The 17,772-nt window shown below is 52.2% G+C and overlaps 1 protein-coding gene across 1 annotated transcript in view; it reads right to left on the bottom strand.

Annotated features, from left to right (window-relative positions):
* PADI4 (peptidyl arginine deiminase 4) overlaps window positions 1-17,772 on the bottom strand; it is a 57,151-nt gene that overhangs the window by 11,166 nt on the left and 28,213 nt on the right. Inside the window, exons 4-10 of the mRNA XM_003279528.2 lie at window positions 17,358-17,425; window positions 15,438-15,555; window positions 13,476-13,601; window positions 11,152-11,330; window positions 10,871-10,974; window positions 6,835-6,946; window positions 4,879-4,986 (exon numbers count right to left, since the gene is read on the bottom strand). Of these exons, the coding sequence (XP_003279576.2) occupies window positions 4,879-4,986; window positions 6,835-6,946; window positions 10,871-10,974; window positions 11,152-11,330; window positions 13,476-13,601; window positions 15,438-15,555; window positions 17,358-17,425 (815 nt within the window). The remainder of the gene's footprint in view (window positions 1-4,878; window positions 4,987-6,834; window positions 6,947-10,870; window positions 10,975-11,151; window positions 11,331-13,475; window positions 13,602-15,437; window positions 15,556-17,357; window positions 17,426-17,772) is intronic.

Below are 17,772 nucleotides of genomic sequence, written 5' to 3'. Positions count from 1 at the left end.
GCCGGAATCTCATGGCTTCTCACCTCCTCCGGCCACACCCTGCCTGCACTCCCAGCATCCCTCACCTGCCCACTCCCTTCCCCCTTGCCTCTGCTCTCTTTACTCAACACGTAGCAGGGCTTGTTCCCTTTTCTAACAAACCAGATCATAATCCTCCTCTCTTTAAGACCTTGTGATGATTCTCAGTTTCTAAACAAGCGGCCTTAACAGTAGCCAACAAGCCCAACCCCATCCGGTCATCCCGTCCCTTCCCCATCACCTCTGACCACAGCCTCTCCTACCACCCCCCATCTCCTCCCATCACCTCCCTGACCACCCCTGCTACCACCTCCCATCTCCTCCCTGACCACCCCTCCTACCACCTCCCATCTCCTCCCTGACCCTTCTACCACCTCCCATCACCTCTAGCCTCCCATCCTCCCTCCCTGACCACGTCCTCCTACCACCTCCCATCTCCTCCCTGACTGCCTCTTCTACCACCTCCCATCAGCTCCCTGACTGCCTTTTCTACCACCTCCTATCACCTCCCTGACCACCTCTCCCCCCCCCCACCCCCTGACCACCTCTCCTACCCTCCCATCACCTCCCTGACCACCTTTCTACCACCCCTATCCCTCCCTGACCGCCTCTCCTACTGCCTCCCATCACCTCCCTGACCACCTCTCCTACTGCCTCCCATCACCTCCCTGACCACCTTTTCTACCACCACCTATCTCCTCCCTGACCACCTCTCCTACTGCCTCCCATCACCTCCCTGACTGCCTTTTCTACCACCTCCTATCTCCTCTCTGACCGCCTCTCCTCCTGGTTGCTCTGCTCCACCCCTCCAGGCCCTCTTGCTGTTCTGGAACACTCAAGGCATGCTCCTGCCCCAGGGCCTTTGCACTGGCTGTTTCACTGCCTACAACACTCTTCACCCAGACACCCACTCACATGGCCAACTCGCTCACCTGCCTCAAGCATCTGCTGCAAGGTCAGCTTCTCTGTGAAGCCCACCCTGACCATCCTATTTAAGAAGCCATCTTTTTTTTTTTTTTTTGAGAACAGGTCTCACTCCTATTGCCTATGCTGGAATGCATTGGTGTGATCATGGCTCACTGCAGCCTCACCCTTCAGGGTTCAAGGATCCTCCCACCTCAGCCTCCTAAGTAGCTGGAACTATAGGCATGCACCACCACGCCTGGCTTATTTTTATTTTTATTTTTAATTTTTTTTTTGTAGAGACAGGGTTTCACTATGGTGCCTAGGCTGGTCTCGAACTCCTGGGCTCAAGTAATCCACCAGCTTTGGCCTCCCAAAGTGCTGGGATTACTGGAATGATCCACCAGACTCGGCTTTAAGAATGTAACCTAGGCCGGGCGCGGTGGCTCACGCTTGTAATCCCAGCACTTTGGGAGGCTGAGGCGGGCGGATCACGAGGTCAGGAGATCGAGAGACGGTGAAACCCCGTCTCTACTAAAAATACAAAAAAAAATTAGCCGGGCGGGCACCTGTAGTCCCAGCTACTCGGAGAGGCTGAGGCAGGAGAATGGTGTGAACCCAGGAGGCGGAGCTTGCAGTGAGCCAAGATTGCACCACTACACTCCAGCCTGGGCGACAGAGCGAGACTCCTTCTCAAAAAAAAAAAAAAAAAAAAAAGAATGTAACCTAATCCACCTTCCCTACCACGCTGGCACCTGTGAGCCCCTCCATTCCGCTCTACTCTCTCTTTTCTTGTAGCTCTTTTTTTTTTTTTTTTTTCCCTCTGAGACAAGGTCTCATCTGTTGCCCAGACTGGAGTGCAGTGGTGCAATCATGACTCACTGCAGCCTTGACCTCCTGGGCTCAAGCGATCCTCCCGCCTCAGCCTCTCTAGTAGTTGGGACTACAGGCATGCGTTACCATGCCTAGCTAATTAAAACAATTTTTTTTTTTTTTTTTGTAGGGACAAGGTCTCATTATGTTGCCCAGTCTGGTCTCAAACTCCTGGGCTCAAACAATTCTCCCACCTTGGCCTTCCAAAGTGCTAGGATTACAGGCACGAGCCACCACACCCAGCACCTGTAGCTCTTGACATCACCTTCTAAGGAACCATATAACTGCTTTGCTCTATTCATCGTCTGCTGTCTGTCTCTGTGGGCCAGAATGTCCCCCCGTGAGGTCAGGGACCTTGGTGTTGTTCCCTGTCATATCCCAAGTGCCTAGAACAAGGCCCGGCTGAGTATATGTTCAAACAGTGTTTGATGAATGAATGTAAGTTCATCCACATCCCCGCCCTGGCTGTTGCTGTGAGAGGGGCTCAGTTATATAGCCTTCAGACTTGGATTTCTGCAGGCAAATGAAGCCATGTCCATAGTCTGCAGAAGTGGCCCCCCAAGAGTGGGCTATGCGGGGGACGCTCATGGATGCCAGGTGCATGAGGCACAACGCTGGAAAGCTGTTGCCCTTCTCATTTTCCTCCAGTCTTTTCTGGTTCCTCAGAAATTCAAGTTTCAGTGACACAAACACATCCTTAACACCTGCTAATCTCTCATTTTAACAACCAGAGAGCTGACCTCGAGCTCAGAGATGCTGCAGTCACTTGTAATGAGCTGGCTTTGGTAGCAGGATCTTGTTTCAGTTCTGTTTAACTTCACAGTTGCCTTCTGTCTGTGGGAAGTGCTGGTTTCCCATTGACGGTGGTGATAGAAAATTTACTGACGATGCTTACGGGAAGAACAACCACTGTGTGTGAAGCTTCGTGCCAGCTGCCCGATGGACAGCGTAAGGCATAACAGCCGCAGGCCCAGCAGCGCAGGCAACGAAAAGTAGATGAACGAGTCCATGATTTTAACAAAATACACTGAAGAAGTCAACAGGGGGCTGTAGTGGAGAAAGCTAGGAGTTGGGGTGGGAGTAGGGATTCCTCCTTCAGCATCAGGGAAGGCCTCACTGAGTAGGGAATAGAAGCTGAAACCTGAAGGCTGAGAATCAGCCAGCCCCGTGAACAGGGAACAGCATTGCAAGCAGAGGGAACAGCATATATGCAAAGACCATGAGGTGGGGAAACGTTAGGCAAGCTTGAAGAACAGGAAGGAGGCCAGTGGAGGTGGGGCTGGGTAAGGGACAGCGAGAGTGGCCCACAGTGGTGCTGGAGAGGCAGGTGGGGCCAAAGCCTGGTGCCGAGTGTGACTTTATCTCCAATTATTTTCATTCTGAGTGATTTGTGTGTTTTTTTTGCTTGTTTGTTTTTTGTTTTTTTTTTGACACAGTCTTCCCCTGTCACCCAGACTGGAATGCAGTGGTGCAATCTCGGCTCACTGCAACCTCTGCCTCCTGGGTTCAAGGGATTCTCCTGCCTCAGCCTCTTGAGTAGATGGGATTACAGGCACATGCCACCATGCCCAGCTAATTTTTGTGTTTTTAGTAGAGACAGGATTTCACCATGTTGGCCAGGCTGGTCTCGAACTTCTGACCTCAGGTGATCTGCCCTCCTCGGCCTCCCAAAGTGCTGGGATTACAGGTGTGAGCCACCACACCTGGCCTCATTCTGAGTGATTTGAGTCAGAATACGCAGATGTACTTAGCTGAGGGACCGGTACTGCTTGCCTTCATCCAAAGTTGTCTGTGGGAAAGGGGACAACAACGGTGCCGAGGTGTCCGTCTGTCCAGCAGGACTTGTGGCATCAGAAAATCTGGCTTTTGTTATACTTGGAGCATCAAAGTAGGAGACACAGCCACTGAACCAGCCAGGACTGAAAGCAGCGGAAAGAGGGCAAAGTCACAGTAGCGGCTGGCTGGTTCGCCCCAACGCTGTTGAAACAGGATGAACTTGACCCCATGGCTGAGTACACACTGTAAATCCAACAGCATCTCTGCATCTCCACCACTCGGCGCGCACTGCTTGGCCAGGAGGAAGCGAGACTCAGGACAAGTTGTTGAGTTTAACTGAAGTTTCATTCTGAAGCCTTCTGTGTGGGCAGGGCCACTCTCCCTTCCCTTGGGGCACAGTACAGATGCTTGTCGGAAAGTCATTTGTCCTAGCAAACCTTGGACCCCACACTCCTTCCGTCGTTTTCCCTGGGCATCTTGAGCCAAGGGGCTGCCAGGGCTCAGAGTGCAGGCCTGGGGTCTTCCTGGGAAAGCAGGGAGAGGGAGGCAGGGCGGGGAAGAGCATGCTCGCCAAGCCGGACCAGCCGGGTTTGAATTCCAACTTCTCCATCTGAGCCTCAGTTTCTTCTTCTATAAAATGGGCCTATTGATAGCATCTCCATAACAGTTTATCAAATTAAATGAGTCAGTGCGGGTAAAGAATGCAACACTGGCTAACACACAACTCATGTTCAATAAATGCAACTATTATTATTATTATTCTGTGCTGAGTTTGTATCAACCTGCCAGGCTAGTCAAGCATGAGTCAGCAATATGTCACTTCCCACCCCCACATGGACAGCCTCTGGCTGATAAAGTCACACCCAGGAAATGACCACTAATCCACTGATCCCAAGACCCCCCACATCCCAGATGGAGCACCGGAAGGCCAAACACCACCCATAAGACAGAGCCTCCAGCTGGGCGTTGGGAAAGACTCCAGGCCTGGCCCCACCTCCACCTTGCAGCAAGAGCTTCTTCAAGAGCACAGGGAGGTCCAAGCCTGAGCCACCTCCTCGGCAGGGTTACCTGGAGATCAAGCTGAGCTCACAGGTGACAAGGGTTTTGGGAAATGAAGAGCCAGATCTTATCTTGGTAATAACAAAAATAACAAGCCCCACCTACATGCGCCCACTTTGGTAGGAATTCCACCTGCTTGCACTGGGCTACTCAGCCACAGGCGCGGGCGGGGAAGACAGGCTAAAAGGAGGGCGTCTCAAGACAAGAGGGTTTCGGCAGCTGTGCCCCCTCCCCACCCCATGCAGGTACCATCACGCGTTTGATGGGAAACTCCTTCAGGCCTCTGTTCCTTGGAGAGTCAAAGACCACAGGCAGCGTTTTGTGTGGGGCTTGGATGTAGCCGATCTCCATTTCATCCTGTGGGAGTGAGTGGAGAGGAGGCTGTTGGGTGTGCTGCCTGGGTCTTGATGCCCGATGCCAGGATGGGGGCATGAAACCATCCACGCACTCTCACCCTTGCAGTCAAGGGCACATTCCTATGAGATGTTTGATCTCAGAGAAGGGGCTCAGAAAGCGGAGCTTATTGCCCCCTATTTGCCCAGTGCATGAGAGGCCATGAGCCTGCAGGAGTGCCTTTCCCTCCCACTCCTGGTGGTGCCTGGGCCAGTGCTGGGGACCCCTGGTGAGCAAAACTGAGACCCCTCCTCAACGTGAGAAAACAAGGGAGGCAGGCAGTGGGCACCAGGGTTAGGAGGTGATGAGGGGGTGAGGGGTTGAGGGGTCTATGGGGACACAGAGGAGGGGCTCCCGATGCGGCTAGGATGGGCCAGAGAAGACCTGTTGGCGCCAGGGCTCCCGGCCTCCTCCCCAAAGGAGGGCAGATAAGACCCAGCCTGGGCCACTGGAGCAGGCAGGAGGAGCACGGGGAGGTTTCAGAAATGAATCTGCTGAAAATTCTGCCTCCGCAGGCTTGCATTCTAGCAGGCAGATGTGACGTTGGACATAATCACTACTATAAGTTACTATTAGGATGAACCAGACAAAAGTTCCACTCTTGCAAATCAAAAATGATGCATATCAGCAATTTCACACAGGTCAACCTGATATCAAAAAAATGGAATGGCGGCCAGGTGTAGTAACTCACACCTGTAAGCCCAGCACTTTGGGAGGTGGAGGTGGGTGGATCACCTGAGGTCAGGAGTTTGAGACCAGCCTGACCAACACGGAGAAACCCCATCTCTACTAAAAATACAAAATTAGCCAGGTGTGGTGGCACATGCCTGTAATCACAGCTGCTCGGGAGGCTGAGGCAGGAGACTCATTTGAACCCAGGAGGTGGAGGTTGTGGTGAGCCGAGATCGCGCCATTGCACTCCAGCCTGGGCAACAAGAGCGAAAAAAAAAAAAAAAAGATGGAATGGCAAGAAAGGAAGAGAGGATGTTGTGTGGGGGTGAAAAGAAAGAGGGATGAATTCCTGCTGGGGGTGACAGGGGAAATTTATGGACGAGGAGCATTGGCACTGGGATTCACCGGTATGGATTGGAGATGGGGGATGGGAATGGGGAGATGGGTCCAAGAGACAGCACCGCAGGGGTGCGGCATGGAAGCACAGGGTCCTGAGGCAAAGCAAGGCAATGGTGGGGAGGGTCAGTGCTGCCCACCAAATGCCCACTGGCACTGCCCAGTGCCAGGCATTGGGGTGCTGGGCTGGATGAGGCCCAGTGTCAGTCCTTGGGGCACTCCTGGCATGATGGGGTGAGTGGCATGGAAACAGAGACTGGTAATCAGGTGTTTCCAGGCACAGTGGCAGGCTGGCCCCAGGGAAGGGAACCAGGCAGGCTGAGAGGGCCTGGAAACAGACGGAGCAGGAGGAGATGGGAGCCATGGAAAGTGCTGGAGCTGGGGCGTGACCTAGTTTGGTGGCTGAGCCCAAGATGGACAGCCTGGAGGGAGGACCACTTGAGGGGCTGGTTGAGCACCAATCTCCTGAGCTTCACATATTTCCCGAGGCCACCTGAGTGTTTTCAAGCAGGAAGGTGGCTTTCATCTTGGTGACTGCAGTGGGCCTGCAGTGGCCCACAGCAAACGTCAGACGAATCACTTTCTCAAGCCTCCTGGCCCAAGGACCTCTCAGGTTCCTACCTCCCTGTCCATCTAAGGAAGGGTGGCCAGTGAGGCACCAGGCTGAACCCCAGGAGCCTGGGTCCCCCAAGTGTCTCTTGGCCCTCAGGGACATTCACCCTGCCTGCCCCACAGGACACATACCTGCATCCACTGGTCATCCATGTTCTCCTCCTCAGGGCAGATGGTCAGCTTGCACTTGGCTTTCATGGCCAGAGTAGTCACTGACTTCAGGAAGTCCTCATTTTCAAAAATACTAGAGAGAGCAGAAAAGCAGCTCCTTAGTGCTCTGGATTTTGAAGCTCAGCCTGGAAGGATGTGGAGGGACACACAGGTGCTCAGGGGTCACCTGTGGCCTGAACAGAGGCTCTTGGCATGTCCAGTCCATCTGCTCTTAGCAGGCATTAGCTCATGGAATCCGTCTAACAAGTTATGAGGCAGGAACTAGTGGGTACCCCTTCCACCCGTGTATTAGTCCGTTTTCATGCTGCTGATAAAGACATACTTGAGGCCGGGCACGGTGGCTCACGCTTGTAATCCCAGCACTTTGGGAGGCCGAGGCGGGCGGATCACGAGGTCAGGAGATCGAGACCACGGTGAAACCCCGTCTCTACTAAAAATACAAAAAAATTAGCCGGGCGTAGTGGCGGGTGCCTGTAGTCCCAGCTACTCGGAGAGGCTGAGGCAGGAGAATGGCATGAACCCGGGAGGTGGAGCTTGCAGTGAGCCGAGATTGCGCCACTGCACTCCAGCCTGGGCGACAGAGCGAGACTCCGTCTCAAAAAAAAAAAAAAAAAAAGACATACTTGAGACTGGGAACGAAAAGAGGTTTAATTGGACTTACAGTTCCACATGGCTGGGGAGGCCATGGCGGGAGGCAAAAGGCACTTCTTACATGGCGGTGGCAAGAGGAAATGAGGAAGAAGCAAAAGGAGAAACCCCTGATAAAACCATCAGATCTCGAGACTTACTCACTATCATGAGAACAGTATGGGAGAAACCGCCGCCATGATTCAGATTATCTCCCACTGGGTCACTCCCACAACACTTGGGAATTATGGGAGTACATTTCAAGATGAGATTTGGGTGGGGACGCAGAGCCAAAGCATATCATCCTGCCCCTGGCCCCTCCAAATCTCATATCCTCACATTTCAAAACCAATCATGCCTTCCCAACAGTCCCCCAAAGTCTTAACTCATTTCAGCATTAACCCAAAAGTTCACAATCCAAAGTCTCATCTGAGACAGGGCAAGTCCCTTCCCCCTATGAGCCTGCAAAATCAAAAGCAAGCTAATTACTTCCTAGATACGATGGGGGTACAGGTGTTGGGTAAATACAACCGTTCCAAATGGGAGAAATTGGCCCAAACAAGGGGGTTACAGGGCCCATGCAAGTCCAAAATCCAGCAGGGCAGTCAAATTTTAAAGCTCCAAAATGATCTTTGACTCCAGGTCTCACATCCAGGTCATGCTGACACAAGAGGTGGGTTCCCATGGTCTTGGGCAGTTCCGCCCCTGTGGCTTTGCAGGGTATAGCCTCCCTCATGGGAAGCCAGTTTCACAGGCTGGTGTTGAGTGTCTGTGGCTTTTCCAGGCACACAGTGCAAGCCATCAGTGGATCTACCCTTCTGGGGTCTGGAGGACAGTGGCCCTCTTCTCACAGCTCCACTACTTGGCGTCCCAGTAGGGACTCTGTGTGGGGGTTCCCACCCCACATTTCCCTGCTCCACCACCCTAGCAGAGGATCTCCATGAGAACCCTACCTCTGCAGCAAACTTCTGCCTGGACATCCAGGTGTTTCCACACATCTTCGGAAATCAAGGCAGAGGTTCTGAAACCCCAATTCTTGACTTCTGTGCACTTGTAGGCTCAACACCATGTGGAAGCTGCCAAGGCTTGGGGCTTGCACCCTCTGAAGCCATGGCCTGAGCTCTACGCTGGCCCCTTTTAGCCAAGGCTGGAGAAGCCGGGATGCAGGGCACCAAGTCCCTGGGCTGCACATAGCATGGGGACCCTGGGCCTGGCCCACGAAACCATTTTCTTCTAGGCCTCTGGGCCTGTGACGGGAGGGGCGGCCGTGAAGACCTCTGACATGCCCTGGAGACATTTTCCCCATTGCCTTGTGGCTTAACATTAAGCTCCTTGTTACTTATGCAAATTTCTGCAGCTGGCTTGAATTTCTTCTCAGAAAACGAGATTTTCTTTTCGATTGCATTGTCAGGCTGCAACTTTTCTGAACTTTTATGCTCTGCTTCCCTTTTAAAACTGGATGTCTTTAACAGCACCCAAGTCACATCTTGAATGCCTTGCTGCTTAGAAATTTCTTCTGCCAGATACCCTAAATCATCTCTTTCAAGTTCAAAGTTCCACAAATCTCTAGGGCAGGGACAAAATGCCACCAGTCTCTTTGCTAAAACATAACAAGAGTCACCTTTGCTCCAGTTCCCAACAAGTTCCTCATCTCCATCTGAGACCATCTCAGTCTGGATTTCATTGTTCATATCATTATCAGTATTTTTGTCAAAGCCATTCAACAAGGCTCTAGAAAGTTCCAAACTTTCCCACATTTTCCTGTCTTCTTCTGAACCCTCCAAACCGTTCCAATCTCTGTCTGTTACCCAGTTCCAAAGTTGCTTCCACATTTTGGGTATCTTTTCAGCAATGCCCCCCTCTACTGGTATCAATTAGTCCATTTTCACACTGCTGATAAAAACATACCTGAGACTAGGAAGAAAAAGAGGTTTAATTGGACTTACACTCCCACATGGCTGGGAACGCCATGGTGTGAGGTGAAAGGCACTTCTTACATGATGGCGGCAAGAGAAAATGAGGAAGATGCAAAAGCAGAAATCCCTGATAAAACCATCAGATCTCATGAGACTTATTCACTACCATGAGAACAGTATGGGGCAGACCACCTCCATGATTCAAATTATCTCCCACCAGGTCCCTCCCAGAACACGTGGGAATTACGGGGGTATAATTCAAGATGAGATTTGGGTGGGGACACAGAGCCAAACCATATCAACCTGGGAGAAGACAGAATATGAGTTCACTGTTCAAGGTCACGCCACCTGGAACAGTGCTGGGATTGGAATACGGTCCTCACTGGATTCTGGCCTGCATCCTGTCCACCAGGTTACCCTCTTACTCTTCTGCCCCTGAAGCAATCAGAAGAGGGGAGGAGAGGGTCTCCTGAGACCCTGGCACACTTGTCAGGGGCTCTCAGACTGCAGGAAGATTGCCTGGGCCTCCCCAAAATGCAGATGGGCCCCGTCCCCAGGGATAAGACCCAGCAGCTCACAGACAGCCAGAAAGGTGCATTTTATTTAATTTTAATTTAATTTAATTTTTTGTTTTTATTATTTTTCTTTTTCTCGAGATGGAGTCTTATTCTGTCGCGCAGGCTAGAGTGCAGTGGTGCGATCTCGGCTCACTGCAACCTAGGCCTCCTGGGTTCAAGTGATTCTCCTGCCTCAGCCTCCCGAGTAGCTGGGATTACAGGCACATGACACCACACCCGGCTAATTTTTTGTATTTTTAGTAGAGACGGAGTTTCACCATGTTGGCCAGGCTGGTTATTTTATTTTTGAGATGGAGTCTTACTCTGTTGCCCAGGCTGGAGTGCAGTGGCGCAATCTCAGCTCACTGCAACCTCCGCCTCCAGGGTTCAAGCAATTCTCGTGCCTCGGCCTCCTGAGTAGCTGGATTACAGGCATGCACCACCACGCCTGACCAATTTTTGTATTTTTTAGTAGAGACGGGGTTTCACCATGTTGGCTGGGCTGATCTCAAACTTCTGACCTCAAGTGATCCACCTGCCTCGGCCTCCCAAATTGCTGGGGTTACAGGCATAAGCCACTGTGCCCAGCCCAGAAAGGTGCATTTTCAATGAGTTCCCAGGAGTTTCTGGTACACGAGGTCCGTTGGCCACACTCTACAGGCCCCTGGGAGCTAACGTAGCCTCAGCTGCATCAGGGCAGGACAGAGGCAATTACAACAACGGTAAGGAACCTCCCTGCCTTTTTAGAGCCCCCAACAAGCAGCAGGCTCTCAGTGGGCAGGGGAGGGGTGACTGCTTTTCCTATCACACAGTGAGTGCTGCGGATGGAACTCAGGCTCTTTGTTGCTGGCCCAGGGCTCCTCCTGAGGTATCTGGGCCCACCCCAGGGCCTCTCACCTGCACGCGTACACCTCCTGCGGGGGCTGAGTGTTGGGGGTCATGATCCAGGGCGCCACGCGGAAGACCACGCTGTCTTGGAACACCACAGCCTCGGGGAGCTCCTGCGGAGGAGGGGGTAAGGGGAGGGAGGGGCTATCACCACCACCAGGGCCCAGCACCTACCACTTCCCGCAGCTGTTTGGAGTCCCCCTGCCCAGCTGGGCTCTGTACCCCCTTCCCCAGCCAGGCCACTGCCCGGAAGCCCAGGCCCCCAACGCAGGGCTGCCTTCTCGGCCTACCAGGTTGGACGTGTCCAACATGGAGACGGTGAGGGTAATGAGCCCGGGGAAGTCGGTGTCCGGGAAAGCGAGGGCCTCCACGTAGAAGTCCATGTTGTGCTTTCCACCGGGGACCGTCAGGTAGTGAGAGGGCCGCTTGGGACCCAGGACTACGCTGCACCTGGAGGACAGTTTGCCCCCTAGGAGAGAGGCAAGGGAGACTCAGGTTGCGTCCTCACTTCTGAAGACCTTTCCTCCTCTCTCCAGTGCTCCCCAGAAAACTTTCCCAGGGTCACCACATGCCACCATCAGAGAACCCCTTGCAGCCAAATCTGGCCAGTCCCCTTAGGAGAAAAGGACCGAAGTCCCAGCTGGGCCACTGCTTCCTGGCTGAAGTCCCGGAAGGGTGTGGCAGGGGTGACTGAGCCATTCCAAACTTTACAGAAAGTCCAGTATACACCATTCCTTCACTCATTCCTGAGCATCTGCTCTAGCCAGATGTCAGCAGGGGACAGAGGCACAGCAGGGGACCAGGGAGACAGAGTCACTGTCCTCCTATCCTCACCCCCAGAGAGTGCACAGTCTTACGGGTGAGTAGGGAGAAGCAGAGATCATGAAAATAGCAGACGGCTGTGATAGAGGGAATCCTTGAGGACTTCCTGAAGGAGGTGATGCCTGGGTGGAGGCAATAAGTTGACCTGTCACCAAATCAGTGTCAGTTTAATCACTTTAAGAATGAAACAGGCCAGGTGCGGTGGCTTACACCTGTAATCCCAGCACCTTGGGAGGCCGAGGCAGGAGGTTCACAAGGTCAGGAGATCGAGACCAGCCTGGCCAACATGGTGAAACTCCATCTCTACTAAAAACACAAAAAAATTAGCCAGGCATTGTGGGGGACGCCTATAATCCCAGCTACTCGGGAGGCTGAGGCAGGAGAATCGCTTGAACCCAGGAGGTGGAGGTTGCAGTGAGTTGAGATCGCGCCACTGCACTCCAGCCTGGTGACAGAGACAGACTCCGTCTCAAAAAAAAAAAAAAAAAAAAAGAAAGAAAGAAACAGAGGCTGGGCGTGGTGCCTGTAATCCTAGTGCTTGGGGAGGCTGAGGCAAGTGGATCATTTGAGGTCAGGAGTTCGAGACCAGTCTGGCCAGCCTGGTGAAATCCCATCTCTACTAAAAATACAAAAATTAGCTGGATGTGGTGGCACATGCTTGTAACCTCAGCTACTGGGGAGGCTGAGGCAGGAGAATTGCTGGAACCCAGGAGGTGGAGGCTGCAGTGAGCCGAGATGGCACCACTGCACTCCTGCCGGGGCAACAGAGTGAGACTCTCTCAAAAAAAAAAAAATTAAAAAAAAAAAAACATGGAATAGACCAGGCAGAATGATCAGGATCAGAATGATTGTCAGACCCCTGCAAAAAAAACCCCTCCCATGGCGTTCTCCATCTCCTTCTGTCCAGAAGCCAAAGTCAATATATGCCTACCTGACCTCCCCCTTCCCCTCTGCGCTGTCTCTTCCACCCTCATCCCCCAGTTTAACCCTTGCACATTCCACCCCAGCTGCACTAGCCTCCCTGCATTCCTCCAAACCACAGGCATGAGCTCACCTCAGGGCCCACGCACTTGCTGCTCCCTCTGCCTGGAACACCCTTCCCCTAGGTGTCTTCCTGGCTGTTCCTGTATCTCCCTCTGCTCACGTGGCACCTCATGGGGGACACCTTCCCTGGCCACCCTCTCTCCACACACCCCCAACTCCACTCCTCACTCCACATCCCCTTCCCTGCCGCATTCTTCTACATAGCATGTCACAGCATTGGACACACTAGGTGTTTTATGTAATTATTTTACCTATAGTTCTCCCAGCCACTAAGATGAAAGCAACACGAGGGCAGGGACTTGGTCACAGTTGTGGCTCTGTGCCCCGTTCCTGGGACCAACCTGGCACCTACTTAGTTGCAGGTGCTTGTGGGTCACTGAGAAGTTCCTGATGTCTCTGATTAGCAGGATGTTGCAGAACAAATGATTACATGCCACATGCGGTCAGCTTGCACTCAAAGTCTATAACCAGGAGGGGTGTGTGTGTGTGTGTGTGTGTGTGTGTGTGTGTGTGTGTATGAGAGAGAGAGAGAGAGAGAAAAGCAGGGAGAAATAACCAGTCATTTTGTCTGTGTCCTCCATCTAGAAGGTAGTAGACGAGAAGTTGTCTGTCTTGCCCACTGCTGTGTCTGCTGTTCTTAGAAATCGGCACATAGTAGGTGCTCAGGATTTATCTGCCACACAGCTGTATGATGGGATTGTGCCCCGTTGGCCAGGGCAGGAGGGGAACACAGATGGGGATGACTTACGTGTGGCCTGAAACACCCTCACTTTGTCCATCTCAGACCTGGCCACGTGGAGCACCAGTGTGTGCTTGGTGAAGAAGTCCTTGGGGGTCTTCGTGCTCAGGGTCATCAGGGACATGTCCTGCAGGTCTGGGATGAGAAGGGCATTGCCTGAGTCACAGGCCCTTGAGACCACTGCTGGTTTCCCATAGCCACCTCCTGGTGGAGCCTCACACCCCACCGCTCCCCTGAGACCTCCCTTTACCATGTTGCCTGGTTTTCTTTTCTTTATGCTATTTTGAGTCTTTAAATGATGGTTTTCATTTTGGAATGAGAGCTCATTAAGGTTTTGGTCTCCTCCCACTAGGATGAGCTGGGGATGTAACCTCAGCAAAGCGGGGACCACATTTATTAATATTTTGTTCCTTGCAACGTTCCCTGAATCTTGAACCTAGAAAGCTGAGAACTCCCTAGAACAATGACCAGCAGGCGGCAGGTGCTCAGCTGAGATTTGTGCAGTGAACGAGTGAAAGGTTTCTGTGCTGGTCCCAAGCAAGAAGTGTAGTTTGTGAACCAACTTGAACAATAGCCAAGAAGGGGTAGAGGGTGGGGAGAGTGAAGAGATGGTTCCCGAGGGACTGACGGATAGCCAAGGGCTTAAAGGCTTTGGGGTCAATTTGGTTTGAATCTGGGATCAGGGTGGGCTTGGGAAAGGGATTTCAGCTTTCTCTGCCTTTGTTTCCTCATCACTAAGACAGGGGCAAGAGTTGTACCCACCATAGAACTGTTGTGAAGATAAAGTGAGGTGATACACAGTGCTTATGCCAGCTCTTGGCACCCCGGGAGTGCCCACAAAGGGTAGCTGTTGTGATTATTACTGCATGCCAGGCACTGTACAGAGACTGCCCCCTGGCATCGGGCCAGGCCAACTACATGCAACTTGAAAATACTCCCATTTCAAGGCCGGGCGCGGTGGCTCACGCTTGTAATCCCAGCACTTTAGGAGGCCGAGGCGGGCGGATCACGAGGTCAGGAGATCGAGACCACAGTGAAACCCCGTCTCTACTAAAAATACAAAAAATTAGCCGGGCGTGGTGGCGGGCGCCTGTAGTCCCAGCTACTTGGAGAGGCTGAGGCAGGAGAATGGCATGAACCCGGGAGGCGGAGCTTGCAGTGAGCCGAGATTGCGCCACTGCACTCCAGCCTGGGCGACAGAGCGAGACTCCGTCTCAAAAAAAAAAAAAAAGAAAAGAAAATACTCCCATTTCTATGTTATTCTAAGAGCACCCCAGGAAGGCCTGCCAGCCCAAGCCCCTTAGCACCTTCCTCCAGCACAGGTGGATAATGTGTCCTGACTTCAACCCCAGAGCCACCCCCTTAGCAGCCCAGAGGTTTGCCTGCAGAGATCCTGCATCCCCCACCATCCTCATGCCCCTAAACCTGCTCCAGTGTTGGGACGTCTGGGGTTCAAACCCTGAGTCTGCTACGTATCAGTGCTGTGACCTTGGGCAAATTGCTTAAGTTCCCCATGCCTTGGTTTTCCTATCTGTAAAGGTTTGTGTTGGAAGATCAAATGAGTTAATCATTCCAAAGTGCTCAGAGTCGTGCCCGGCCTATGGCAGAGGTCTCAGGGGCTGCTCTGATATGAGTTTGGGAATGAGAAGCTTTCATTTCGAAGGATTTCAGGCTCCAGGTTTGACCTAAGAGCGTTTAGGTTGGGCAGCAGGGTGGGGCATGGAAACTGGGGCCTGTAGGAGGCATCAGGAGACAGCACTGGCCTCAGCTCTTCCCTGACTGCTGTGTGAGCTTGGGGAGGTCACTTGCCCCCTGAGGGCCTTTGCCCATTGCTTCACCTATAAAACAGACATGCCAACAAGAACATGCTTTCAATGACCCTTATTTCAGAGGGCCGTCACCGGGTTCCGGCCATGTGGGCAAAAGGGCTTTATAAAAAGCCCTTCCCATTAGCTAGCAAATGCTCTTTACCTTTGCTGTCAAGCACTTCATCATCCTCGCAGTCCATGGCAGAAGATTCGAGATTGTCTCTGTCACAGTTCACCAGCAGGATGGCACCCTGTCCACCAGGGCCCCAGGTCCAGGTCCTCTGGACACCAGCAGGGAAGAGTCATGCTTAGAAACTAGCATAGAGCCCTGCAACTCTTGCAAGAGGCATAGCAACTCCCCATCACCTCTTTTTTAAAATTTATTTATTTATTTATTTATTATTTTTTTGAGACGGAGTCTCCCTCTGCCGCCAGGCTGGAGTGCAGTGGCGTGATCTTGCCTCACTGCAACCTCCGCCTCCCGGGTTCAAGTGATTCTCCTGCCTCAGCCTCCTGAGTAGCTGGTACTATAGGCGTGTGCCACCACACCTGGCTAATTTTTGTATTTTTAGTAGAGACGGGGTTTCACCATGTTGGCCAGGATGGTCTCAATCTCTTGACCTCATGATCCACCCTCCTCGGCCTCCCAAAGTGCTGGGATTACAGGTGTGAGCCACCGCGCCCGGCCACCCCCACCACCTCTTTAACCCAGTGCAGTTTACACATCTTGCTCCCACATCAATTAATTATTTGATCTCAGGAGTGGATTTTTGCCCTTTACTCCAAAAGTCACAACCAAATTCACCCAAAACACAATTCATCCATTTAAAAAAAGGAGCCCAAGACAGTCACATGGATTTTAACAGCTTTTAAGAAATGTTGGCCGGGCGCGGTGGCTCACACCTGTAATCCCAGCACTTTGGGAGGCTGAGGCAGGCAGATCACCTGAGGTCAGGAGTTCAAGACCAGCCTGGCCAACATGGCAAAACCCTATCTCTACTAAAAACACAAAAATTAGCTGGGCGTACAGGCATGCACCTGTAATTGCAGCTACTTGGGAGGGTGAGGTAGGAGAATCGCTTGAACCCGGGAGGCAGAGGTTGCGGTGAACCGCCACTGCACTCCAGCCTGGGAGACAGAGCATGACTCCATCTCAAAAAATAAATAAATAAATAAAATGTTGAGCTTGACAAACCAAATGCAGCTAAATATGTATGTCAAGATTCTAATCTAAATAGTTACTATTATGTGAACTCTTAATTACTCATTCAGCAAAGTGTGGTACTATTCTTAGCAGCTAGTTAATATCTGTCCAGAGATTAAAGCACATTAAGCAGCCCCACCCTATAGGGATCTAATAGTGATGGCGCCTCCCTTTGCGGGAGAGCGTTTGCCCCGGGAAATGACTGCATTTCGGGAGGGATACAGGGACAGATTCTGCTCCTAGAGTTGTAATTTTTCTTCCCACTTTTGCTGACCCCACAAAGGATCTTCATCTTTTTACAGGGCACAGCCCCCAGTGCACACCAGCATAAAATGGTGCAGGCCGTTCTGGGGTTTCAGATTTACCTGCAGACTCTGGTTTAAGACAGCGTTCACCTGCCCTTTCTGCACATCCCATCATCCTATCTTTCCACAACACACCCTCTCTCTCCCCACCTGGCTCCTTCCCGCCTCTCCCCCTGCCATTTCTTCCTTTCTTTGCTGTTCCCCATGTAGACAGCTCTGCAGAAATCTCTCCCATATCAGCTATAGAGCATGGAGTAGGGAGTTTTTGAGCCAGAGTCGAGACCTGCCCACGAATTTCCTCTCTGCTGTGTATTAACTGGGTGACTCAGTAGCGTTTCCAGTTTGTAAGATAACACATCTGAACCCACAATTGGTGAAAATCTGATTTTGTAAAATAGATGGGAAATACATAAACCAAAATATTAATGGTGATGCTAATTTTCTTTCTCTCTCTTTTTTTTTAAACAGTTAACATGGAATACGTGAGACAGACCAGCATTTACCCCATCACCACAAGGGGGCGCCCGGGGAGAATCCAGCAGAACTAGGAAAGGAGCGTTTGGGTGAGCGGTACCTGATCGTTCACAGCTCTGGTTGGCTTCACTTTGCCGGTGCGGGTGATGTCTGCGCACAGGGAGATTTCTGAAATCCCATCAAATAAGAGGAGAGGGTTGGTGGGGGTCCGGGGTTGGCGCACCCAGCCTGGCCCCCAATGGGCAGGTCCATTCCCCAGGGGACTGTGTGCACCCATAGTGGGAGCCCCTCTTCCTGTCCTTCAGAGGAGACACAGGTTCAAGACATCCCTCCTCCATGGCCCCCAGGAAGTCTGGCTACAGTTCGGACAGCAGAGCTGGGGCCTCTGACCATACCTGTTCCCCTTCAGCAGGGCCACAACTGTGATGTCCACCAGACCCTGCACGTCTGGCCACCCCCAGGGATTTTGGAAGGAATTCCCAACGCCCACAATGAGAGGTTCGATGTGAAGCCCC

This window comes from Nomascus leucogenys, chromosome 24 (genome assembly GCF_006542625.1).
Source record: "Nomascus leucogenys isolate Asia chromosome 24, Asia_NLE_v1, whole genome shotgun sequence".
Classification (NCBI taxonomy): domain Eukaryota; kingdom Metazoa; phylum Chordata; class Mammalia; order Primates; family Hylobatidae; genus Nomascus; species Nomascus leucogenys.
Note: the sequence above shows the minus strand (reverse complement) of the source record. Positions and strands in the feature narration are given on the sequence as shown.